This window comes from Micromys minutus (assembly GCF_963924665.1).
Source record: "Micromys minutus genome assembly, chromosome: 9".
Taxonomy (NCBI): Eukaryota; Metazoa; Chordata; class Mammalia; order Rodentia; family Muridae; genus Micromys; species Micromys minutus.
In genome coordinates this window covers 61,071,284-61,091,146 of record NC_137978.1, presented here as the reverse complement: position 1 = coordinate 61,091,146, position 19,863 = coordinate 61,071,284, and the positions used below count along the sequence as shown (strand labels likewise).

At 54.8% G+C, this 19,863-nt stretch overlaps 2 protein-coding genes across 5 annotated transcripts in view; one reads left to right on the top strand and one right to left on the bottom strand.

Moving 5' to 3' along the window:
* Window positions 1-3,953, top strand: part of PEX14 (peroxisomal biogenesis factor 14) — a 128,301-nt gene extending 124,348 nt beyond the window's left edge. Inside the window, exons 8-10 of one of the 2 annotated variants that reach the window (XM_080921958.1) lie at window positions 991-1,082; window positions 2,736-2,982; window positions 3,655-3,953. In XM_080921958.1, the coding sequence (XP_080778084.1) occupies window positions 991-1,082; window positions 2,736-2,982; window positions 3,655-3,897 (582 nt within the window). In that variant the 3' untranslated portion in view covers window positions 3,898-3,953. Of the gene's footprint in view, window positions 1-990; window positions 1,083-2,735 lie in introns of both variants that reach the window. The other variant, XM_080921959.1, reaches the window with a different exon arrangement.
* Window positions 3,954-9,666: 5,713 nt separating this feature from the next.
* Window positions 9,667-19,863, bottom strand: part of CASZ1 (castor zinc finger 1) — a 127,671-nt gene continuing 117,474 nt past the window's right edge. For 2 of the 3 annotated variants that reach the window (XM_080922057.1, XM_080922056.1), the window contains 6 exons: window positions 18,846-19,044; window positions 17,345-17,516; window positions 15,759-15,910; window positions 15,499-15,640; window positions 14,652-14,951; window positions 9,667-12,987 (listed from right to left, as the gene is read on the bottom strand). In XM_080922057.1, the coding sequence (XP_080778183.1) occupies window positions 11,816-12,987; window positions 14,652-14,951; window positions 15,499-15,640; window positions 15,759-15,910; window positions 17,345-17,516; window positions 18,846-19,044 (2,137 nt within the window). In that variant the 3' untranslated portion in view covers window positions 9,667-11,815. The remainder of the gene's footprint in view (window positions 12,988-14,651; window positions 14,952-15,498; window positions 15,641-15,758; window positions 15,911-17,344; window positions 17,517-18,845; window positions 19,045-19,863) is intronic. The other variant, XM_080922058.1, reaches the window with a different exon arrangement.

The following is a 19,863-nucleotide window of genomic DNA, read 5'->3' as shown; positions in this document are numbered from 1 at the left end:
GGCTAACTTATGGTGTCTTCACCTTGTATCAGAAGCCATGGCTCACGGGGAAAGATCCAGGAATGTCCCCTCATTGGCCTGGAGAGAGCCTAGTGAACTGAGACCCTCCTGCCTCTCATGCCTGCACACAAGTCACAGACCACGTGGTCACCCACAGTCCCAACTTATGGACAACTGCTTACCTTTTCCTCTTCACACCACAAAGGTGTGGTTCTTCAAGGGTTAGTGGTCGGGAAGTGTTCTGCCCCTGTCCTTTGGGGACAAGGTTGTGTCCTTCTCTCCGATCAGCCTTGACTTTTCCCAAAGAATGAATAAGACTGGGTGGCATGGTCCACAGCTGCTGCTGACAGTGAGCTTTGGCTAGGGGCATCCTCCTTGACCCTTGGGAAACTTCTGCAGATCTGAGGTCCCAGCCAGGAGCCAGATCCTGAGCAGCTTGGAGGTGACGTTAGGGTGAGGCTGCCATCTTGGCCTGCTCCAAGGCAGTACTGTGAAGCTAGCAGGTGCTTAGGCCTCCCTGTAGGCAGCTTTCCCTGGGCCACTTCTGGCCTGCTGCCCTGACTGGTTAGCGCTCATTTCTTCAGGGAGGGGTTGTTGTGAGGTGGCTTATGTCTGTCAGTGGTTGTTTTAATGGACGGTTCAAATATTCAACAGAAGTGGAAGATATTCCTGGCTAGAGCAGCCCACCTGCAGTCCCAGCATAATGTCACCTGCCACCACCTGCCATCCCAGCATAATGTCACCTGCCACCACTACAAGCCCCCATCAGTGTCTACAGGAGACATAAGGACTTCTTTGTTATTTTACACATGAGTGCTGTAGTGCTACCTAAGAACACCAAATGACTTCTTAGCACCACTGTGTACCCAGTCAGGGGTGGGGGACTGTTGTAGGGTGTTGTCACAGGCAGATGTGACAGTGCACACTGGTACATAGAATGGCTGGCAGCAGGCACCACTGTGACCCATGTTCTCTGTGTTCTGACTACAGGCTACCACATCAACCAACTGGATCCTGGAGTCCCAGAATATTAATGAGCTCAAGTCGGAGATCAACTCCTTGAAAGGACTTCTTTTGAATCGGTAGGAGTGGAAGCTCAGGGTTCTGTCTTATTGAAGGTCAACCTGGTGGTGTCAGGGGCTAGTGGGCTGGTACAGCAGTCACAGGAGGGACAGGCCCCTCGCTGAGCTGGAGGGTGACGATCTGGAGCTGAACCTTAGGCAGCCTGCCTCTGTACCAAGGAGCCTCCCTCCACACCAGGGGTAGGGTCAGTAAGTATTGCACTGCAAACAGAAGATTGGTTGTCTGAGAGGAACAGCACTGAGGCAGAGAGTGGGGACTGCAGATAGGACTGTCTGCTACATGGCAGCTACTGTCACAGTGCGCCTGGACGTGGCCACTCTTTCCAGGCAGCCTTGGCTCAGATGTCACACTGAGGCCTGCCAGGTGTGAGAGCTGCAGCAACAGACCAGCTCTGCCTCCCCGAAGCTTCCTGGTGCCCCTGCAATGGCAGTCCATTGTTTGCTCTGTTGACCAGACTTTAAAGCTCAAAGTGTAGTTGTAGTGCCCTGGAAGCCTCTGTCCAGGAAGCTGGAGGCAGTCAGTTGGCCTGAGTGTGCCCTAGCAGGCTGTGCCTAGAGGCATGTGTCTGCTTGGCCAGGGACTTAGGAGCTGTGGAGCAAGACCTTAACAGCCAAGGTGAGCTTTATGGGAGCAGGGAGGCCGGGGTACAGGATGCTATGAGGAGCCCAGGCTGGAGGACCATACTTCCTAAGGCCTCCTACCTCATGACCTTGGGTGAGGGAGGGGTCTCCACAACAGATGTGGCCTATCCAGGCAGGGTATGCAGGTTGTCCTTAGAAGCCTTTGGCCTTCCAAACCTAGAAGACAATTGCCTCCGTGGTTGGGGGACAGATGCAGGCCATCAGGTGACCCTGAAACCAAGGAAACAGCAAACCGAGCTGCTTGCGTTTGTGTTGCTGCTGAGTAGCATTGCAGGAGCGGACAGTGTGTGCTGCCAGCTGGGCTCCGGGCTTGAAGGCTGACTCTGTGGCCAGTGCTGGGAGGTGGCACAGCCCCAGGTGGAGCAGGACCTGTCCTGTGTCATAGAAATACATTTCTGAGCCGTGACCATGCTGACCCAACTTCCCAGGTCTGTCCTGGAATGGGCTTCAGTCTGTCTGGCTGCTGGTTGAGGTCCCAGGAGAGCTGGCTTTTCCTTAGTCAAAGTTTTGGCTCTGAGAGCTTTCCAGTGAAGGGGTTGAACATCATCCTTTTGGTTTGAATGACTCTGACCTCCTGGCCAATAGCCAGGGTTCCCCACCCCGCCCACTGCCACTTTTTGCTGAGATTATAAACTCATTAACTAGGGGCTTCTGAGTTTTCGGCCTTGGCCTCTTTTGCCTCCTTTCCTGTCCCCATCTGGCCACGGGAGTGGGGCAGGGATGATGCTGAATGTGGGTGGGGCAACTCCAGAGTGTGTTGGGTCCCCAGATGGCAGACCAGCATCTGTCAAGGTCTTGCCCCGGCATGGGGCAAGGCATTGGGCAGCACAGGGCACTTTTGGGGGTGGAGCGAGGCTGATGAGGCCTCCAGTGGGCCCTGCCTCGTGGCCTTGGAAACACTGCTGCCATCACTGAGTGTTCAGGGATCAGGGGCCAAGGGGGTGCATGACACTGGAGCCAGGCGCTGTCACCGACCTCTACCTGCTTCTCTTTTTCCTTGTCCACTGCTAGGAGACAGTTTCCTCCTTCCCCATCCGCCCCGAAGATCCCCTCCTGGCAGATCCCAGTGAAGTCTCCATCACCCTCCAGCCCCGCGGCCGTCAACCACCACAGCAGCAGTGACATCTCCCCTGTCAGCAATGAGTCTACATCATCCTCTCCAGGGAAGGACAGCCACAGCCCTGAGGGCTCCACGGCCACATACCACCTGCTGGGTCCTCAGGAAGAGGGTGAAGGGGTACTAGATGTCAAGGGCCAGGTGAGGATGGAGGTGCAGGGTGAGGAGGAGAAGAGGGAGGACGAGGAGGGTGAGGAGGATGAGGACGATGACGTGAGCCATGTGGATGAGGAGGACGTCCTTGGGGTACAGAGGGAGGACAGACGGGGCGGCGATGGGCAGATCAATGAGCAGGTAGAGAAGCTGCGGCGGCCAGAGGGCGCCAGCAATGAGAGTGAGCGAGACTAGGGCTGGCACTTGGTTGCCCGCCTTTCCAGTGCCCCAGGACATCAGAGGCAGGTGGGCTTCCATGAGGGGGGCTGGAAACCCAGGTAGGGGTGGGCTGTCCTTCAATGCAGCAGTATGGGCTGCATTTCTGTTCACCAGCCTTCCAAACACGTTCCCAACCCCAGCCCCACTGGCTCTGGCTGTCCATAAGCCAGGCAGAGGACTCGGGAGCAATGCACTCAAGCCCCTGCCACCAAGCCCCCTTCTTGACAGGTGTCTTGTCTAGGTGTGTCCTCTGGTATCTTGACCACCTGACACCATGCATGGCCAGAGCTCATGTCAATCTCTTGCCTCTGTCACCTCAGTTCAGGGGAACTATGGCCCCCTTGGTCTTGCTGTCTCCCCCACTGTGCCCTGGCCTGGCTTGTGGCTTCTTCTTTGCCTGTTCCAACAGCCAGGGCCCCGGGCCTGCTCTTCATCTTGTAGGCCTGCCAGCCTTCCCACAGCCAGGTCCTGGCTGACAGATGCTACCCTTGGGCACCTGTCCCCAGACCACCTGCCCTGTTGTCCTCTATACCACGCAAGAAGTCCTCGTATCCTGTGTCGTGGTTTAGCTACTCGGTGATGAAGCGTGCTTCTACACTCTGCGGTGGTGCCAGGCAGCAGGGCCTTCCTGACCAACAGCCATGTCTGTCCTTCCCACTGAGAAACACATGTTCATTTCTGTGATCATGTATAGATTTCAGAATATAAGATATGACTGTACATAATTGTAATAAATATGAGTTGCCATATTTAATTCCTGACTCTGACCTCATCTGCTAGCGCCTGTGTCTCGGAGGTGGGTCTCAGCTAAAGTTCCACCAGGTGACTACCAGAGCAGGGTCCTGAGGGATGAGGCACTCACCTAGAACTGGAGGGGCTCCTTTCTTGCGCTGGTGTCTGTGGAGGGCGACATTCCCCCGAGGCAGGAAGGAAGGGACTCGTTACTGTATATAGACCTGGTGCTGCGGGATGAGCTGCCTTCCTTAAATGGATGCACATTCCCCAGGAGCCTGTCTGCTCTGCTAGTCCCTCGCTCACTCGAGCCCGCCCTGTCTCCCTTTAACCTTCACAGTGTGCTGAGCTGTGACCAGAAAGCTGGGGCAGGAGGAGTGCCTTCCAAGGGACAGTCTCTACTCCGTCCACCCAGGGCTGGCCATGCCTGGAGCCATGGGGTTTCCTGTCATGTGCCTCATGTGGATGTGGGCCTGTGGAGAGGGCCACTGCTGCGGATGGAGCCATATAGCAAGACACAGGTCCCTCCAGTGGCTCCAGTGGCCGCTGTTTCTCATCGTCTGGGGAAGGAGGGAGAACATATGTACCAGCATGGCTGAGGGGTGTGATCATGGGCTGTTTTGTCCTAGAAGATGCCTCCCTCCCACCCACCCCTCTGTCTCTGTCTCAGGTCTTCCTCTGCCATCTCCCATGAATCCTCAGGACTGCATCTCTAGCCTCCTGGTCCCTAGAGAGAGGCAGCACCCTGGCAGCAGCTTCCCTGCAATTCTTATTTTCTTTTGTCCCTGCCTCCTGATGTCCCCAAGGAAACCATGTCTCTTCACTCCTGGGTAGGACCAGTCTCTGTGGCTGGGGGACCTTGCTGCCCTCCAGAAGTCCCAAGGGGTCCCAGTGTCAGGAGGCATGGGGGTAGACCTGAGATGGTGCATCAGCGTCACCTCAGTCCTGGGAACACCATTGCTACTGCCTTTGGTACAGTAGCCATTTGTTACTGTCGTAACTTCTGAGGTCTTTTCTAAAGAGAACCAGAACCGTCTAAGCGGGGCAAACACCCTGGGACAGAAATGAAGCCAGAATGGGGGCTGGGGCAGTGAGTGCTAAGTGCTGTCATGTTAAGGACATGAGAGCTAGGTGTGAGACGAGGTCTGTGCCCCTGACTCTTTCCCACCTGGGTGTTACCAGCTCAGAAGGTTCTGGGCTCAAGCAGAAGAGAAGGGACAGAAACCTGAGTTCAGCTTTTGAGGACAGACTCTGGCTCGACTTCAGGGAGAGAAAAGCCCCTCCCCAAAACTGCGTGAGGGCTGCCTAATAAAGGCGGCTGCTGGACGGGGGAAACAGCCCTTTGGAAAAAAAAAGCCTTTCATTAGAAAAATAATGCATTTCATCCAAATAAGGTAAAAATATTTGGAATGGGGCAGAAGTGAGCAGCAGGCAGCGCCCGTCAGGCCCTTTCTGGGAGGGAGTATGTTATTAAACTCAATTACGATGTCTTTTTATAAAGTGTCGTTTGGGAGAGGACGAACCCCAGTGCTCAGAGACCATGCACAGCTGTCTTGACCCCCGGCATGAGCTCCCCTCAGACTCTGGCCTCCCCCAGAGCTGGGTGACTCATTGGAACTACCTTGAGCAGGACAGAAAGGGCAGGTTAGGGAATGCTACCCAAAGAAGAAGTGGTGGGGGTGGGGAAGGGCATCTGGAGTTAGTGTGGGGCCTGCTTCAGGCTTCCCGGTACTGTTGGTAGGGAAAAGGGTTGCCCAGGGACTACTAAGTTTGTATCCCAAATATTGAGCTTCTCTGTTGTGTGTGCATAAGTATGTATAGTTAGGAAAACTTGTGACTTGGAAGAGAGGAAACTTCTACTCAGATGACTGAGTTATGGCTCGTCCAGCGGTCTACCTCTCTCTCTCACAGTGAAACCCTCCTTGTGCTGAGTGACTTGCCCATTGATAGAAGAACAGTCTGTTGGCTGTCCTTTGGGGCCCCGTACCCTCTACTTATTCTGAGACCCAACCAGGCTTGAGAAGACACTGGCTCTCGGGTGTCTAGGCTAGACCTCTCCTCTGGGGACTGTCTTGCCACTGCCTCAGAGCCCAGGGAATGAAGAGACGGGCTGTAGTCACCCTCAGGAGTATTCTGAGTTCAGGTCTGCTTTATCTTGGTCTAAACACTTCTGTGAGACACCAAAGGAGAAGTTCCCAGTGGGAGGCACCAGGGAGGTCTTTGTAAACCAGACCCACCCTGTCTGGCCAGTTGGCTAAGGGATCTTTACATCAGGTAACACGCCTGTGCTGTTACACATATCACATAAGGCCGTTTCCACAGCCTTGCCTGCACAGCTCAGCCTTCAGATCATAACCCCAAGACTCTTCATCAAAACAAGCTTGAGAGCTCAGCCTACATCTTGGGGTGACTTTATCTGGATGATGACCAGGTCTTCATAGTTCACTTGAAGGCTTCAAAGTCGGTGTCCTCCCATACGAGGACAAAGTTACTGTCGTTTACAAGAGGATCCCTAGAGCCTTCCCTGGCTTTGTGGTGAGACCTGGGAAGACTTTAAAGATGTCCAGTAACGTGTGTCCAGTTCCAGCTGCCTGAGGGGCCGCAGCAGCAAGGTCTGTTGGAGCCAGCAGCTCTGGAGGGACCCTTAAAGGAGAAAGAAAAGAAAACCCACATAAGCAGAGCAGTGGAGGCTACGGCTATATGTGCGGCTGCTCCTTGACTTACGGCACAGCCAACGAGCCCACCCTATGTTGAGAAATTAAGCGGGAAATTCATAAAACACACTGGTGTCCTTCCTACCCCCACTGCACCATGGCACGTGGGCATACTGTCATGGGGCTGTTGTCCTTGCCATGAATGGCCGGACTGTGGATCTGCCTCTGGTTAAACCGTGCTTTGGTTTTTGTGTGTGTGCATACCCGTGAGTGTGCACACGAAGGCCAAAGACAGCCACTGTCATCCACAGGAGCACTGTCAGCCTCCTTTGAGACATCTTTGCTTGATCGGTTGGCTACAAGCCCTAGCGATCACCAGTGTCTGCCTCCCCAGCACTGGGGTTACAGGTGTGTACCACTGTACCCAGCAGTTTCATGTGCGTTTTGGTGATGAGACTTGGGTCTTTGTACTTGGAGGGGATACGCTTTTAGCAGACAAGCCATTCCTCCAACCTCCTTGGACCCTAACTAAAGCCATGGTAACTTTGTATGCAGCTTGACATCTGGCTAGCCCATCACCCTGACTTGGGCATCCTCTCCAGGGCTCTTTGTGAGGGACTCGTATAGATTCAGGGTGCAGCAACACTTGGCCTTTAGCTGCAAGTTTTGAGGCAGGCAGGGTTGGGTAAGGTTCCTTGGTGGAGAAGTGGGGTCTCCCTTTAGTGATATGATCCCACAGAGGCCAAGCAGCCTCCGGGAAGTCCCTTTCTGTCAGCTTGCCTCCAGGTTGGGACAGCACTTGCCGGAAAGGATGTGTAAATGCCCTGCTTCACTACTTCTGCAGGGTCCTCATATTCCAGCGTTCTGGGGGTGTGGGGGGGGGTCTTGCTTCTTGGAGACCTGGCCTGTCCTTAGGCGGCAGAATGTTCATCTCTGTGTCCTGGCTCTAGGCCAAAGCTACCTGTGGAGCTGGGGCCACCTCTCATGACAGTGAATGCATACCTGTGTGGTTCACTGGCCTGGAACCCCACCACCACCACCATCCTGAGCTGGGGGCAGTACTGGAATACGCTGGCCGGCACTGTCTGGGAAAGAGACTGGCCGCTGAGACCAGCTGCACGCCTGCACAGCTGTGTACAGCTCATTCCTCGATGCTACAAAACTCCTGAATTTGCCCCAATTTGGGTGTTACACCGCAACAGCTAATTAAAACCCAGAACAGAAACATGTTTTACAGCATTTTGTACCAAGTCCAGCAGACCACAGGGAACATCATGGGGCCTGGCCTTGGGGTGGAGTACCACCCACAGCAGTTCGCTCCCCTTCTAGCTCTAAGGGGCAGGGCTGAGCACCAGCTAGGTGGGCTCATGTACCTGAAGCAGGGGTGTGTGCCCTTCTTGGCCCTTCAGGGGCAGCAGTTCATTCTCTGGAGGGACTCCTAGTGCCTTTCCCTGGAAACTGTCTGATGGTTGCTAGAAGTTGGTTCCATCATCGCCTGGGTGTGGGTCTGCCAAGGACTAGCCAGGCCTAGAAATCTTAGGGACAGGAGGTGAGAGGGCATTTTGGGAGGCCCATCAAGATTAGTGAATTGCCTAAGTGGCCCCTCTCATGGGCCCCATGAGTCTACCCCGAAAACTGCTTCCACCCTGATGACTACTGTGCTGTGCCCGGAAGGAGCCCTGTGGCCACACCACCCACCAGCCTATTACCAGCTGAGCTTGGGACTTGGCTCCCTGCCTCCCCTCAGGCCCCACGGGAGGCCAAGCAGCCCACCAGGGCCTGTGAAGCTCCAATAAAGGCTTTAATTTGTTGAACTTGTGTTTTATCCCATAAATTAGTCACTGTTTTATTTAACAGAATCAAGATATCCACAAACAACAGGCGAGTTCCAACTTGAACATTTTAATAAGACCGAAAAAAAGTCTCTATTTTCATGTCTGTTAGAAACATATTTATGTAAACAGCCTGTGGGCTGAGTTCCAGGAGCAAGGCAGAGAGGGAAGGGTGCTCCTAGCTGGGCCGAAGGAGAGCCTCTCTGCTGAGAAACACACCCAGCCTGGCATCGGTGGGTGAGGCTGTGCACGCTCTGGTCCCTGTACCCACACTGGCTGGAGCTCGAGTGTGCCAGCCTCAGTGAGGGGGATCAGTACACTGCAAGCTTTATGAAAAAGTGACTGGTGAGGGTGTGACAGTGTGGTGGCGCTCAGTAGGGGAACACTACAAACGGGGTCTAGAGTCTCTTCCCGGTGTCTTTGTGCAGCTCTGGCCACTTGGAGACCAGCTCGGAGTGCGGCTGGCACAGTGCGGGTAAGACTAAGGCCGAGGGGCAAAGTGTTGGGTAGACAGAGCCACGTGAACTCTGGGAGCTGCACGGCACCTGCCTGCACTTCCATTCAAACTAGCAGAAGCTTGAGCTTTCAAAGGTGTCCTCAGCCCTAGTGCCACCAAGGCCAGCAGCTTAGGCCCTGGCATAAAGGCCACAGACCCATGACACTATTTCTCTAGATCTGCCACCATGTGCTCCAAGCAGGAGACTCGCCAGCATCCGGATTGGATCCGGGTACATGCTGTTCCCAGACTGGGCAGGTCCCTGCAGGAAGAAGGAAGAAGCTGAGGGATTCCCTTGCCAAGTGACAGTCCTGTAGCCCCAGAAAACACACAGGAGGGCTGGCCAGAGTGTGGGATCTGGGGAGGCTTGCAGCGTCACTGCCAGGTGACCCTTTCCAGGAATGGTTCCTGAGGCTCAAGTCGGATTTAGGTGGGGTTTAGGGGAGGAGCAAGGCCGGAGCCCCCATCATTTCTCTGTAGCAAATAGTGGGAGAACCTGGCCTTATGCCCAGAGACAAAACGAGTCTATCCCGCATCCCTACTCTTCTGGGCTTTAAAGTGGTCAGGTCTCCCCTCCTCCCTGGGCTAGCATTCAGATCCTGGCTGTGTTTGGGCTACCCCACACACTGGGTCATGGTCAGCCTCACGGGGATAATTTTAAAAATAAAAGATAACGTGATGGGTTTTTTTTTTCTCTAGTTTTTATTGAGTGAAAATGTCAAACCTTGCATCAGTCATGCAAAAAAATCAAATAAATAAAACACATATATTAAATTTCTAATAGCACTAAATTCAAGTGGAAAAATATTCAGTTCTTAATAACCAGGTGCCGAGGAGACTGGATTCAAGTAATCAGAGCACGCGCTGTTCAGTTCGGTTTCATGTTCTGCATTTTGTTTTTGTCTCAAAACCTCTCTATATATCTCTATATATCTATATATGTATATACATATAGATATATACACACATATGTGCATACATATTATTTTATATTTATATATATACACATACATAGCTATAAAACATTAAAAAGAGCATTGGTGGATCAGGCATCGTTTTCCTCACAGAAAGAAAATAAAACAAAAATTACACATTAAAATTCAAGATGAGCTAGCAATGGCTTATAGTCCTAATGTGCAATATGAGTCTTACAAAAGGCTAGACTGCGCACGCTCCGCGGCTTTTTTTTTCTTTTTTAATTTTTCATTTGATTTTGCTACATTGAAAAATGTTTTTTATTTTGTTGTTTGTTTGTTCTCCTTTACAAAACTCCTTCCACAGAGACAGAGTCCTGTGGTAGGTCAGAATCTGGGCGAACTCTCGGCAGCAGCAAGGATGCTCTGGCAGGGCCATTTAGAAATCATGTTTCCTGTTGGGTACTCATCATTACTGTACCCTCCCTGCTCCCTCTCCAGTTCAGATGGTCCTGGCTTTCTGGCTGTGGGCAGCCAAGAGGGGACACACACGCACACGCACGCACGCACGCCACGCACACAAATACACACACTCTGAGACGGATAAAGAAAAACACTACCCCATTTGGGCACGCCCCCTTTGAAGACCTGTGGGAGGGGCTTCCTGCCGGCAACTACAACCCTTCCATTACTTGCTGGATTGGCCTGTTTTCTTCCAGCCTGGTACTAGCCAGAACCCGGAGTGCACAGGTTTACCCCACAAGCCCTGCCTCAGGCAGCCTGCCCCTACCAGAGTCTGGAGCAGCCTCAGACTAAGTGCATGCCTGCAGGTGAGCCCTGTGCAGAGTCTAAGTTGCCTCCAGTAAAGGGGTATTTTGGAAAAGGAACCAAATCTGAGTGGGCTGCACCTGCACAAAGCATCCCAAATAAAATAATAAAACTGGAACAAGAGAGAGAGAGGAAAAAAAGTCCTATAAAGCCACACGCATAACCAACAGAAAAACCCTCAAATGTTAAATTAACTACAAACTTGTATCAAGAGAATAGTCTTTTTTTTTTTCCCTTGTCTCTACAAAATTCAAGTTAAAAGTTGGAATCACGCAGCCCCCATCAGTGCTAGTATGAGGACAAAGCCTCAAACTGAGGCCTCTAAAATAAATGCAAAACAATTCCATGGAGTAATTGCACTCGGTCCCCAATCCCAGGGCTGGTCTGGAGGCGAGGCGAGACGAGGCTCCCCGCCCTCACCTGCGTTTTTTTTTTTTTTTTTTTTTCCTATTTTCCCCCTTCTTTTTTGTTCTGTGTAGAATAATAACCTTTACAGGAAAAATACTATACAACTTTCTTGGGTTTTTCCTCCCATTTTGATTATTAAAGCCAAAACCAGTCGCATCCTTCCTGTTTGCACCAGAGTGGCTGAGAGCCTCGCCTCCAGACCCCCACCAGCTGTGCCTGCTTTGGGCTGTGTGTGTCACCAGACCCGGTCCACAGCTTGGGGGCGGAAATGCCGGCTCGCTGCTGATTCAGTGAGATTCCCTCCATGGCCCTGTAGTGTCACCCGTGCTGATGCTAACCGTCTTCGGCCGGCCCTCCCCCGAGCCAGGGAGGAGGTCTCAGCTGCATGGGATGGGGGGAACCAGATGCTACAGGAGCCTGCCGCCCCCACAACCCGGTGACCCCCGCGGGGAGCCCCTGAGCAAACAAGGACCTCGTGTGTGGGTACGGAGAGGAGCGCAGGTCAGCGCTGCCACCCCGACACAGCACCTGCTATTCCCTGAACACCCGCTCGGGCGGGCAGGGAGGGCGCGGGCGGCCCGGAGCACCAGGGGGGTCCCCGCCTCTGCCCTGAGACGGACTCGGGGTCCGGAAGCACCGGCGGGGCCAGGGCACCTCACTCCCCGGGGCGGCCCAGCAGGGTCTGTACACGGGTTCACATACAGAGCAGTTCTAGAGGGGGCCGGGGTAGCGCGGCCGCTAGGGTGACGCGGCGGTGGGCGCGGGGCCGGGACCACCCAGGGCCGCCAGCGGGGTCCGCGCGCCCGCCTCTCCCGCAGCCTCGGGCAGCGACTCCTCCGAGTCGGTGCGCAGGTCCTCGTCGTCGTCATCATCATCATCATCCTCGTTGTCGTCGTCCTCTTCATCGTCATCCTCGTCGTCGTCCTCCTCGGCCTCCTCCTCCGGCAGCTCCAGATCCTCCTCCTCATCCTCTTGGGAGGACTCCCCAGCAGCGCCGCCAGCGGTGGCGGCGGTGGCGGCGGTGGTGGTTGTAGTGGTGGTGGCAGAGGCGGTGGTGGCAGAGGCGGCGGCAGCGGCAGCGGGGGCGGGCGCACCAGGGCCGTCCCAAGTTCCGGGGGCGGTGACAGGTGGGCCGGGGTCCCCCGTGTCCCCGAGCAGGCCTAGGCCCGCGGCCGCTGACTGCAGGAAGAGCAGTGAGCCTTGCTCGGCGGCCAGCGTGAGCGAGCCGTCCAGGCTGACGGGCGCACCCGGAGAGGCTGCGGGAAGCTCCCCTCGCTCCTGCTTCTCGTGCTTGCGCTTGTGAGAGTCCATCTGCGACATGCCCACCACTGTGTGGCGGCAGCCCGGGTAGGTGCAGTGGAAGTGCGAGCACTTGAGCTTGTACTTGCAGTCTGGCACCGCGCAGTCGGCGCTCGAGCTGAACTGGCAAAAGCCAGCGGCGCTGATCACGTCCTGCTTGCCGTGGTGCTTGCGGTGCGCGGTGACCTTGGTGCTGTCTGTGCAGCGGAAGCGGCAGCGCAGGCAGTGGAAGTGCGTGCTGGTGCCCGAGAACGGGCAGTCGGTGAAGTGGCAGCTGAGCGAGGCCTTGAAGCGCTTGAAGTCGTCCAGCACCAGGTTGTCCACGCGGTCGTGGTGCTGTGCGTGCTTGTACATGTGCGTGCGCCCGCAGAACTTGTAGCCGCAGTTCTCCCGCGTGCAGTGGTAGTGGGTGACCTTGAGTGAGAACTGGCAGGCTATATCCTTGCAGTCCTCGTAGAGGTCAAAGCGCCGGAAACCCTCCAGCATCATGCCCTCGTCCAGTATCTTCCGAGACGAGGCTGTCTTCCTTCGCTTGCCAAAGGGAGACATGTCCTCAATGATCCAAAAGCGCTTTTTGGCCCCTGAGGCTGTCGGCATGGAGATGGTGTTCCCTAGGGAGTAGCAGAGAGAGGTCAGCCTGGAAGGGGTGCCCTTTTGGCAGCAGTACCCACGTGGGCACCATTCCCAGGGTCACACCCACACAATGCCCCTAATTCTGGCAGAGTGGCCAGCAGACACCGCTTAGAAACAACACCCTGGCTCCCCCCCCGCCCCTGCTGGGAGCCTCTCCCATGGCCCCCTTGGGAGCAGCAGGGAGTCCCAGGCTTCCCCTGTCTGCTAGGTCTACAGGATGACCACACAGGCATCCCGGGTGGCAGCTCTGCCGGGATGTGGTGGCTGCTTCCTGGCCAGTTTGGGTGGAAAGTGAGGACATATCCCAGTGATAATTGAAGCTGAAGGAGAAGCTGGGAATCTAGGTCGGTGGAGTGTAATTACCCAAGTTGGACCTAGGCCAGGACGCCATCACACGTCTGCCTCTAATGAGGGACAGGCCGGCTCCCTTCCTGCCAGCTAACCAGTCTCCAGCTCTGCTAGTCTGTGCAGGGGAAACTGTCTCCTGGAAGCAGGGGTGCTGAGTGCCCTGGGGCCATGTTGGGCTCTAACTCCTTGCCCCTGGAAGCATCTTCTTGATACCAGAAGTTTCTTTAAGGTTTTGGAGTTCTGGGCCTGGGCTGAGGGACCCATGGGAAATAGCAAGAAGGCTCTGCTGCCCTCTCTTTTGGGAGCCTTTCCTGAGGCCTGAACCCAGGAGCTCAGCAAAGATAAGGACTTTCAGCCAGCCCCCCTGGTTTACCCTGATCCTCAGGGATCAGGAAGACCGTGGACACAGTCCTTTCTATGCCCTCCTGGGAAGCACGTGAAGACACCTGTGGCAGCCCACTAGCTGCACAGGCCCTGGGAATGAGGCATCCAGCTGTAATCTTCACACATTCAAGGGACCAAAATACGCCAGGCCAGGCCCTGCCTGGGTAGATGGAAGCAGCTTCCTCTCTGAGAACTTCCCAGGATGCCTGACCACCAACTGCTCTGCCTTCAAAATTCTGCATTAAATAGTATACTGGGGGGGGGGGGGGCAATTACCCTCTCTTGGCAGATGAAGAAAAAGTCAAGGTCTGGGATGCCATAGGGCATCCGAGCAGGGGACAAGGGTCTGGAAATCATGGGGGACAGAGCACTACAACTTGAAGTCATGGGGCTCTCTCTGCCTGATTATGCTGGCAAGAGAGATTTCAGAGGGGTGAATTCATCCCCAGGGCCACCAGCCAGGCTCAGTCCTCATGTGAAACAGTAGATGGATGGAGACCTGGGGTGACGCCTACCCAGGGCAAAGGGCAAGCACACATTCCCACAAGGCCACTGGGGCTGGGATGGCGAGGGCTATCTATTTGCCACTGAGCGCTGGGTGAGCCTGGAGGCTCCGTAGGTTTCCTCTCCCTGTCTAGCTTCGGAAGGCTCAAACCGGTACCAGTACCTTCCAAACCTGGGCAGCTCCAAAGATAACTATAATAGCAGCAGGCTCTGCCCTCTCAGTGCCAAGGAGAACAAGGACCTCACAGGTCACCTGAGGACCCTGCCAGTGGTGATCTGGCCGTTAGGGGTGTGGGGGAGCCCTGCCCTTGGCTCTGCTGGCCACAGAAAGGGGCCCTGTCCTAGATCATAGCCTTGAGGATGGGTCAGGGCGTCAGACACTGGCAAGAAGGCATGTTCAAGTTACCTGCAGCATCCTGCACTAGGGGGGCATCCCTTTTTACTGGAGTTGGAGTGGCAGTGATGGGTGGAAAGCTGGGCGGGCTGCTGATGGGGTGGGCCAGGCCCCGGCTGGCTCCCAGAGTGGTACTGAGCAGAGAGTAGGACAGACAGGAAGGAGAGAAGAGGCATGGTAGGGGAGGGAGGGGGGGCCGGAGCACAGCCAGTGGGAAGGATGGAGTCAGGGTGGGCGGTGCAGCCCCAGGAGCAGCCTCATCACCAGCCGCAGCAGGAGGAGGAAGAGGAGGAGGAGGAGGAACCGGGCAGCCTGGAGAGGATGGAGAAAAGCAGAGAAAAACAAAACAAAGAACGTACGAACAAACAAACAAACAAACAAAAAAAAAAAACCCAAATGAGAAACGCAATGGCAAATGCAGTATGGAAGTATGTGACCAGATGAGCAGAAAGGTGCGGTAAGGAAGAAGGGGAAGAAGGAGACAAGCTGGTACAGTGTGGGCAGAGGTTATGGTGGGCACCAGGTGCCCAGGGAAGGCCTTGCTGAGGACAGGGTCCTGGCAGGAGCCTCTTGGGGTGGTGGTGGGGGGAACCCTGGGTTCTGGATGAAGGCTGGGCCTGAGACCAGGAGGAAGGCTGGCACGGGGACTATGATGCTTTCTCTGGGGCTAATGGGACAAGCCCTGGTCCCTCTCTGGGGAAACCAGAGTGACCTGGAGGAGGGCAGCAGGGAGGTGAGAGAATGGCCAGAGAGGCCTCAGTGCCCTGTGTTCTACAAACCTGTCTGCCTCATTCCATCCTGGCCTCCTGACTATCAACCTGTGTCCCATGAACGACTCAACTGGGCCTGCGGCGCTCACCTGTGGCTGTGCTCTCATTGCCCACGGGGGTGCTGGAGCAGCTGCGGTCCATGGTGGAAGACTCTGAGGAGGCAGCGCCAGGGCTGCAGCCTGTATAGTCCATGCCCTCGTCTGTCTCGACATCCATTAAGCTCGGGGGACCCTGGAAGCAAATAGAGGGGCCCTAAGGTAGTAGCCCATGGGTTCCTTGGGCATTAGGGGTAGCATGGCTCTGCACCTAAGAGGAAGGGCAGTTTGAGCCATGTGGCCTCGGCACTCACCTGGGATGGGGGCACCCGGTCGAAGTTCTTCCCCAGCATCCTCCGCATGTGCTTTCGCGCATGCGACGTCATCTGGTGCTTGAGGAGGAAGGAGAACTGGCAGCCTTCCCGGATGCAGTGGAAGTGGCTGTTCACCTGGTTGTACTTGCAGCCTGCGGGTGTGAGCACAGCAGCCGTGAGCCTCCCTAGGTAGTGTGCTGGGCACTTGGTGGCATGGTTCATAGGCAGGTGGCATTTGGGGGATTACCTGTAACCGGGCCATTCTGGGAAGCCCAAGTTCTGCCTGGCTGTCTAATCCCTGACCTCCCTTCTGGTTTGTATAGGGGCCTAGTTCTATACACTCTTCACAGAGAAGCCACAGCTCCGAGGCAAGGGACCTTCAAGAAAGGAGCTCTCAGGAAGCCACCTTGTTTACATGGCTGGTCAGGTGGCCTCCACCCCCACCCCCACCCCAGCTTTAATGAGAACAAATAGAGCAGGCTGGACCTAAATGGCATCAGCTAAGGGCAGGCGAGGGCCTGCCCGTTGCCATGGTAGCGGGCTGGCCAGGTGTCTTATGTCATCTCCCAGGTCTGTTTGGCCCCAGTTACTACCAGAACCACTGAAAGTCGAGTAAACAAGAACAACTCCAGAATTGCCCTGACAGCTGTAAGCCGAGCCTGGTACTGCAGAGGCCACCAGGTGCGGACACCTGTTGCTGTGGCGACTAGCCCTCTGCGGGCCATGGATCCTTTCTGAGCTAATACTTGAGGGAAAGGTTTGTTTTCTTTCTCTTCTGGCAGTTAACTTGGAGTGTCTCACCCTTCACCTACGGAGGGCTCAGAGCGCAGCTGGCAGCAGCTTCCATGGACTCCCCAAGACCCTGCCACTGTGACCACAGGACCAGGAGAGGCCTGGCCGGTAGACACCACATCTGTCAACCCCCGCCGTTCCCTGTCTTCCAGCTTCCAGCCTATTCCTAGGAGAGGCCTGCCCCACATCTGCAGGTCTACAGAAATTTGCCCCATTCTGAGGCTGAAGGGTAGGTTCTGCCCTCTGCCTGTGGGCCTGAGGCTTTTCCCTACAGGCACCTCCAGTGCCTTGGGCAAGAGCATCATCAGAAGCTCCTGCCAAGCTCAGGAGCACCCAAAGCCTCTGTGTCGCTTGTCCATCACGTACTCCAACAGAGCCCATGATGTACTTGACTACAGGTTTCCAGCACTAAGCTTAACTGTAAGCAAATGCTAAAAGCTTTAAATAGTAAATAAATAACTGAAATAAACAAACAGCTCCTTTGGGACAAACCCTCAGAACTAAAGAGCTCACAGGATGTCCAAGTCTTATCTGTCCAGTCTTTTCAAAAAAAAAGGGGGGGGGGAGCAAGAGTATCAGAGCCTGGGATGTCGGGGTGTGGCCCCAGGGTGTTGTCTTCGGGTGGGGATGATGCTTGGGGCCCGCCCTCGCCGTCAGACAACCCTTGGCATATGACGTCAGTGATATCTTTCACAGATCACTGGGCTGGGGTGGTAGAGGCATCAGGACCCCAGGTATCAGAACTGTGGTAAGACCTACTAGAAGTCCCTGCCCACCCTTGGCTCACTCAGTACCTAGCCTTCCGCACTCCTCGCGCTTGGTGAAGTATTTGAACCCATTGGCTGCCCGTCGCTCAGCTTTCTCATGCTTCTTTATATGCCATGGAAGCTTGGTGGTGATGTTGGTGACAAAGTAGCAGCCTGCCCGGAGGCAGTGGTAGTGCCCGCGCATCCGGAACTCACAGTGCTGCAAGGAGGCAAGGCGTGTGTGCGTCAGGACGGGCAGGGACAACCGTGAGTTCCTGCTTGTCTCTGGGCTATGGAAGGTTCTCTGCACCTGTGTTCTTCCATGCTCAGAGTTAGGAAGCACAATTGCGTGAAGCAGTATGTCTGCTTGTCACTTCACTAAAACCTCCTCCGTGGAAATCCTGTGGTTCTTGGTTAACACCGCACCCAGAGCAGACATCACTAATCTGTTTTCAAATTTGTCCCTGTAGGACCAGACCTGGGCAGACATCACTAATCTACCCCAGCACTCCTAACCTAGGCAGACATGGTTGGGATTCTGTAAACCCCAGTTACCTAGCAACAGCCAGGTATACCCCACCCCTCAATTACTCTGAGGATAGCCATGTATGCTCCACCCCAGAGACCTGACACTATAAAAGGGACTGACCCCCCTCCTCGCTCTCTTGCTCTTGCCTCTCTAGGCCTCTTGGCCTCTTGCAGCCCTGCTCTCCCCCTTTATTCCCCATCTTCCCTTTCCCTTCCCCCCTCTCTCTCCACGTGCTCATGGCTGGCCTCTTCTTCTCTACTCCTCTGTTCCTCTCTCTCTCCCCCTCTCTCTGCCTCTATTACCCTATTAATTCTCCCAGGACTTGAATAAACTCTATTCTGTACTACACCTTCGTGTGGCTGATCCCCCAGGGGAAAGGGATTCCCAACATGTGCCTCTCAGAGGCATCTCCCTTGCCCCCAGGCCTCACTGCACCTCCATGGGCCATATACCCCCCCACTCTCTTCATCCTTTCCCTAACAATGGTGCCGAAACCCTGGACCTCATCTTTTTAAACAACATTGGTGTCCCGTGACTTTTCCTTACAGACATCACTAATCTATCCTAATAGTCTTTTCTGCACACTTAGACACTACCTGTGACGACTCAGGCAGCCTACACCAATCTTGGAGACTAGGCCTTTAAAGAGAACCTGAGCTGTCCTTTCTGTTAGGCATAGACTGTTCTATTTCTTTATCCAATGAGCCTATTTTAAAATTCTAGGCCTCTAGGGAAAGAGGGCATAGCTATTTCCAGGATGGGCACAAATGGTGTCAAACACACAGTGGCTGAGAGAGCATTTAGTCACCACTGGGAGTTAGGACTGAAATGACAGCCCTCACCAACTGAGCATCAATCTGGACCCCTGCCCAGGGGCCTCTAGGGGCTCTGGGGACAGACAGTGTGTGTCCTTTCCAGTGTCTGTGGTGCAGGCCAACTTGAAAATGGCATGAAAAATGGAGTCTCTGCCAGGAAAAGCTTGCCCTGGGCCTTGGGCCTCCCCAACCCCGCCTCACTGACCTGGTTGGGACAGAGACACTGCAGAGAGTAGTAAGCAAACTGGTCTCGCACGTTCACCAGGCTGTTGCTGGGGTTGATGTGGTCCAAGCAATGGGACTCGGCCTTGCCCGAGGTCTTGCAGACGTACTTGCAGTTCCCGAAGAGACAGTGGAAATGGAACTTGCTGGCATATTTGCAGTCCGTCGCCAGGCATGGATCGCTAGAAGGAAACCACAGCCCAGAAGGTCATTGGCATCCCAAGCCCTCCCACTGATGTCCTCTCTTGGTTTGTGTTAGGTTTCCCTTTCTCAGTCACCAGGAATGTAATCAAGGGGAACACAAGGGGGTCACCCTCCTGCTCAACGGGAACCTTCAGCTAGAGACTACAGATCCCAGCATGCATCCCTGTCTCCTTTTGGGAACTCTTGCCTGGTAGATGGGGATTGCCATAGATAGGGTGCTCAGAGCAATGCATGCTGGGACATGTAGTTTCTGAAGCCACACCCCAGGATTAGAGATAAGATGACTACAATAACTTCTTGGGCATAAAAATATTGGATACTGCTGCCATTCCTGGCTGGGTGCCAGCAAGGGCTTGGCTGGCAAGACATGGCACTGTGTGGATATGACTGACTGACAGACTGCAGGTGGGTGGGCAGCCCTACCAGGAATCGAGCGCCACTACTGTGGGGTGTGAGCAAGTGGTAACATGTGCTTAGGGCTCACAGCTGCTGGGACATCCCAGGGTCAACTGAGGCCTACAGTGCCCACCTATCCAGAGAACCTAGGGGTCTGGGGAGTGATAGGGGCCGGTGGAGGTGCTGATGAATGGGGAAGACCTGGAGAACCCACTAGTATCTATAAGAGTTGAGAGCCAGGGAGCTGCAGCCATCGCTAGGAGCCCCCCTCCCCCAGGCTATGGAGAGATGTGGTCTCTAGAGAATGGACCCATGGTGGGAGCTCTGGCCAGGTTCAGGAAGCTAAGGAGGCAACCACATCAGACAAGGGAGGGGAGTACGGGAAACGGGAGACAAAAGAG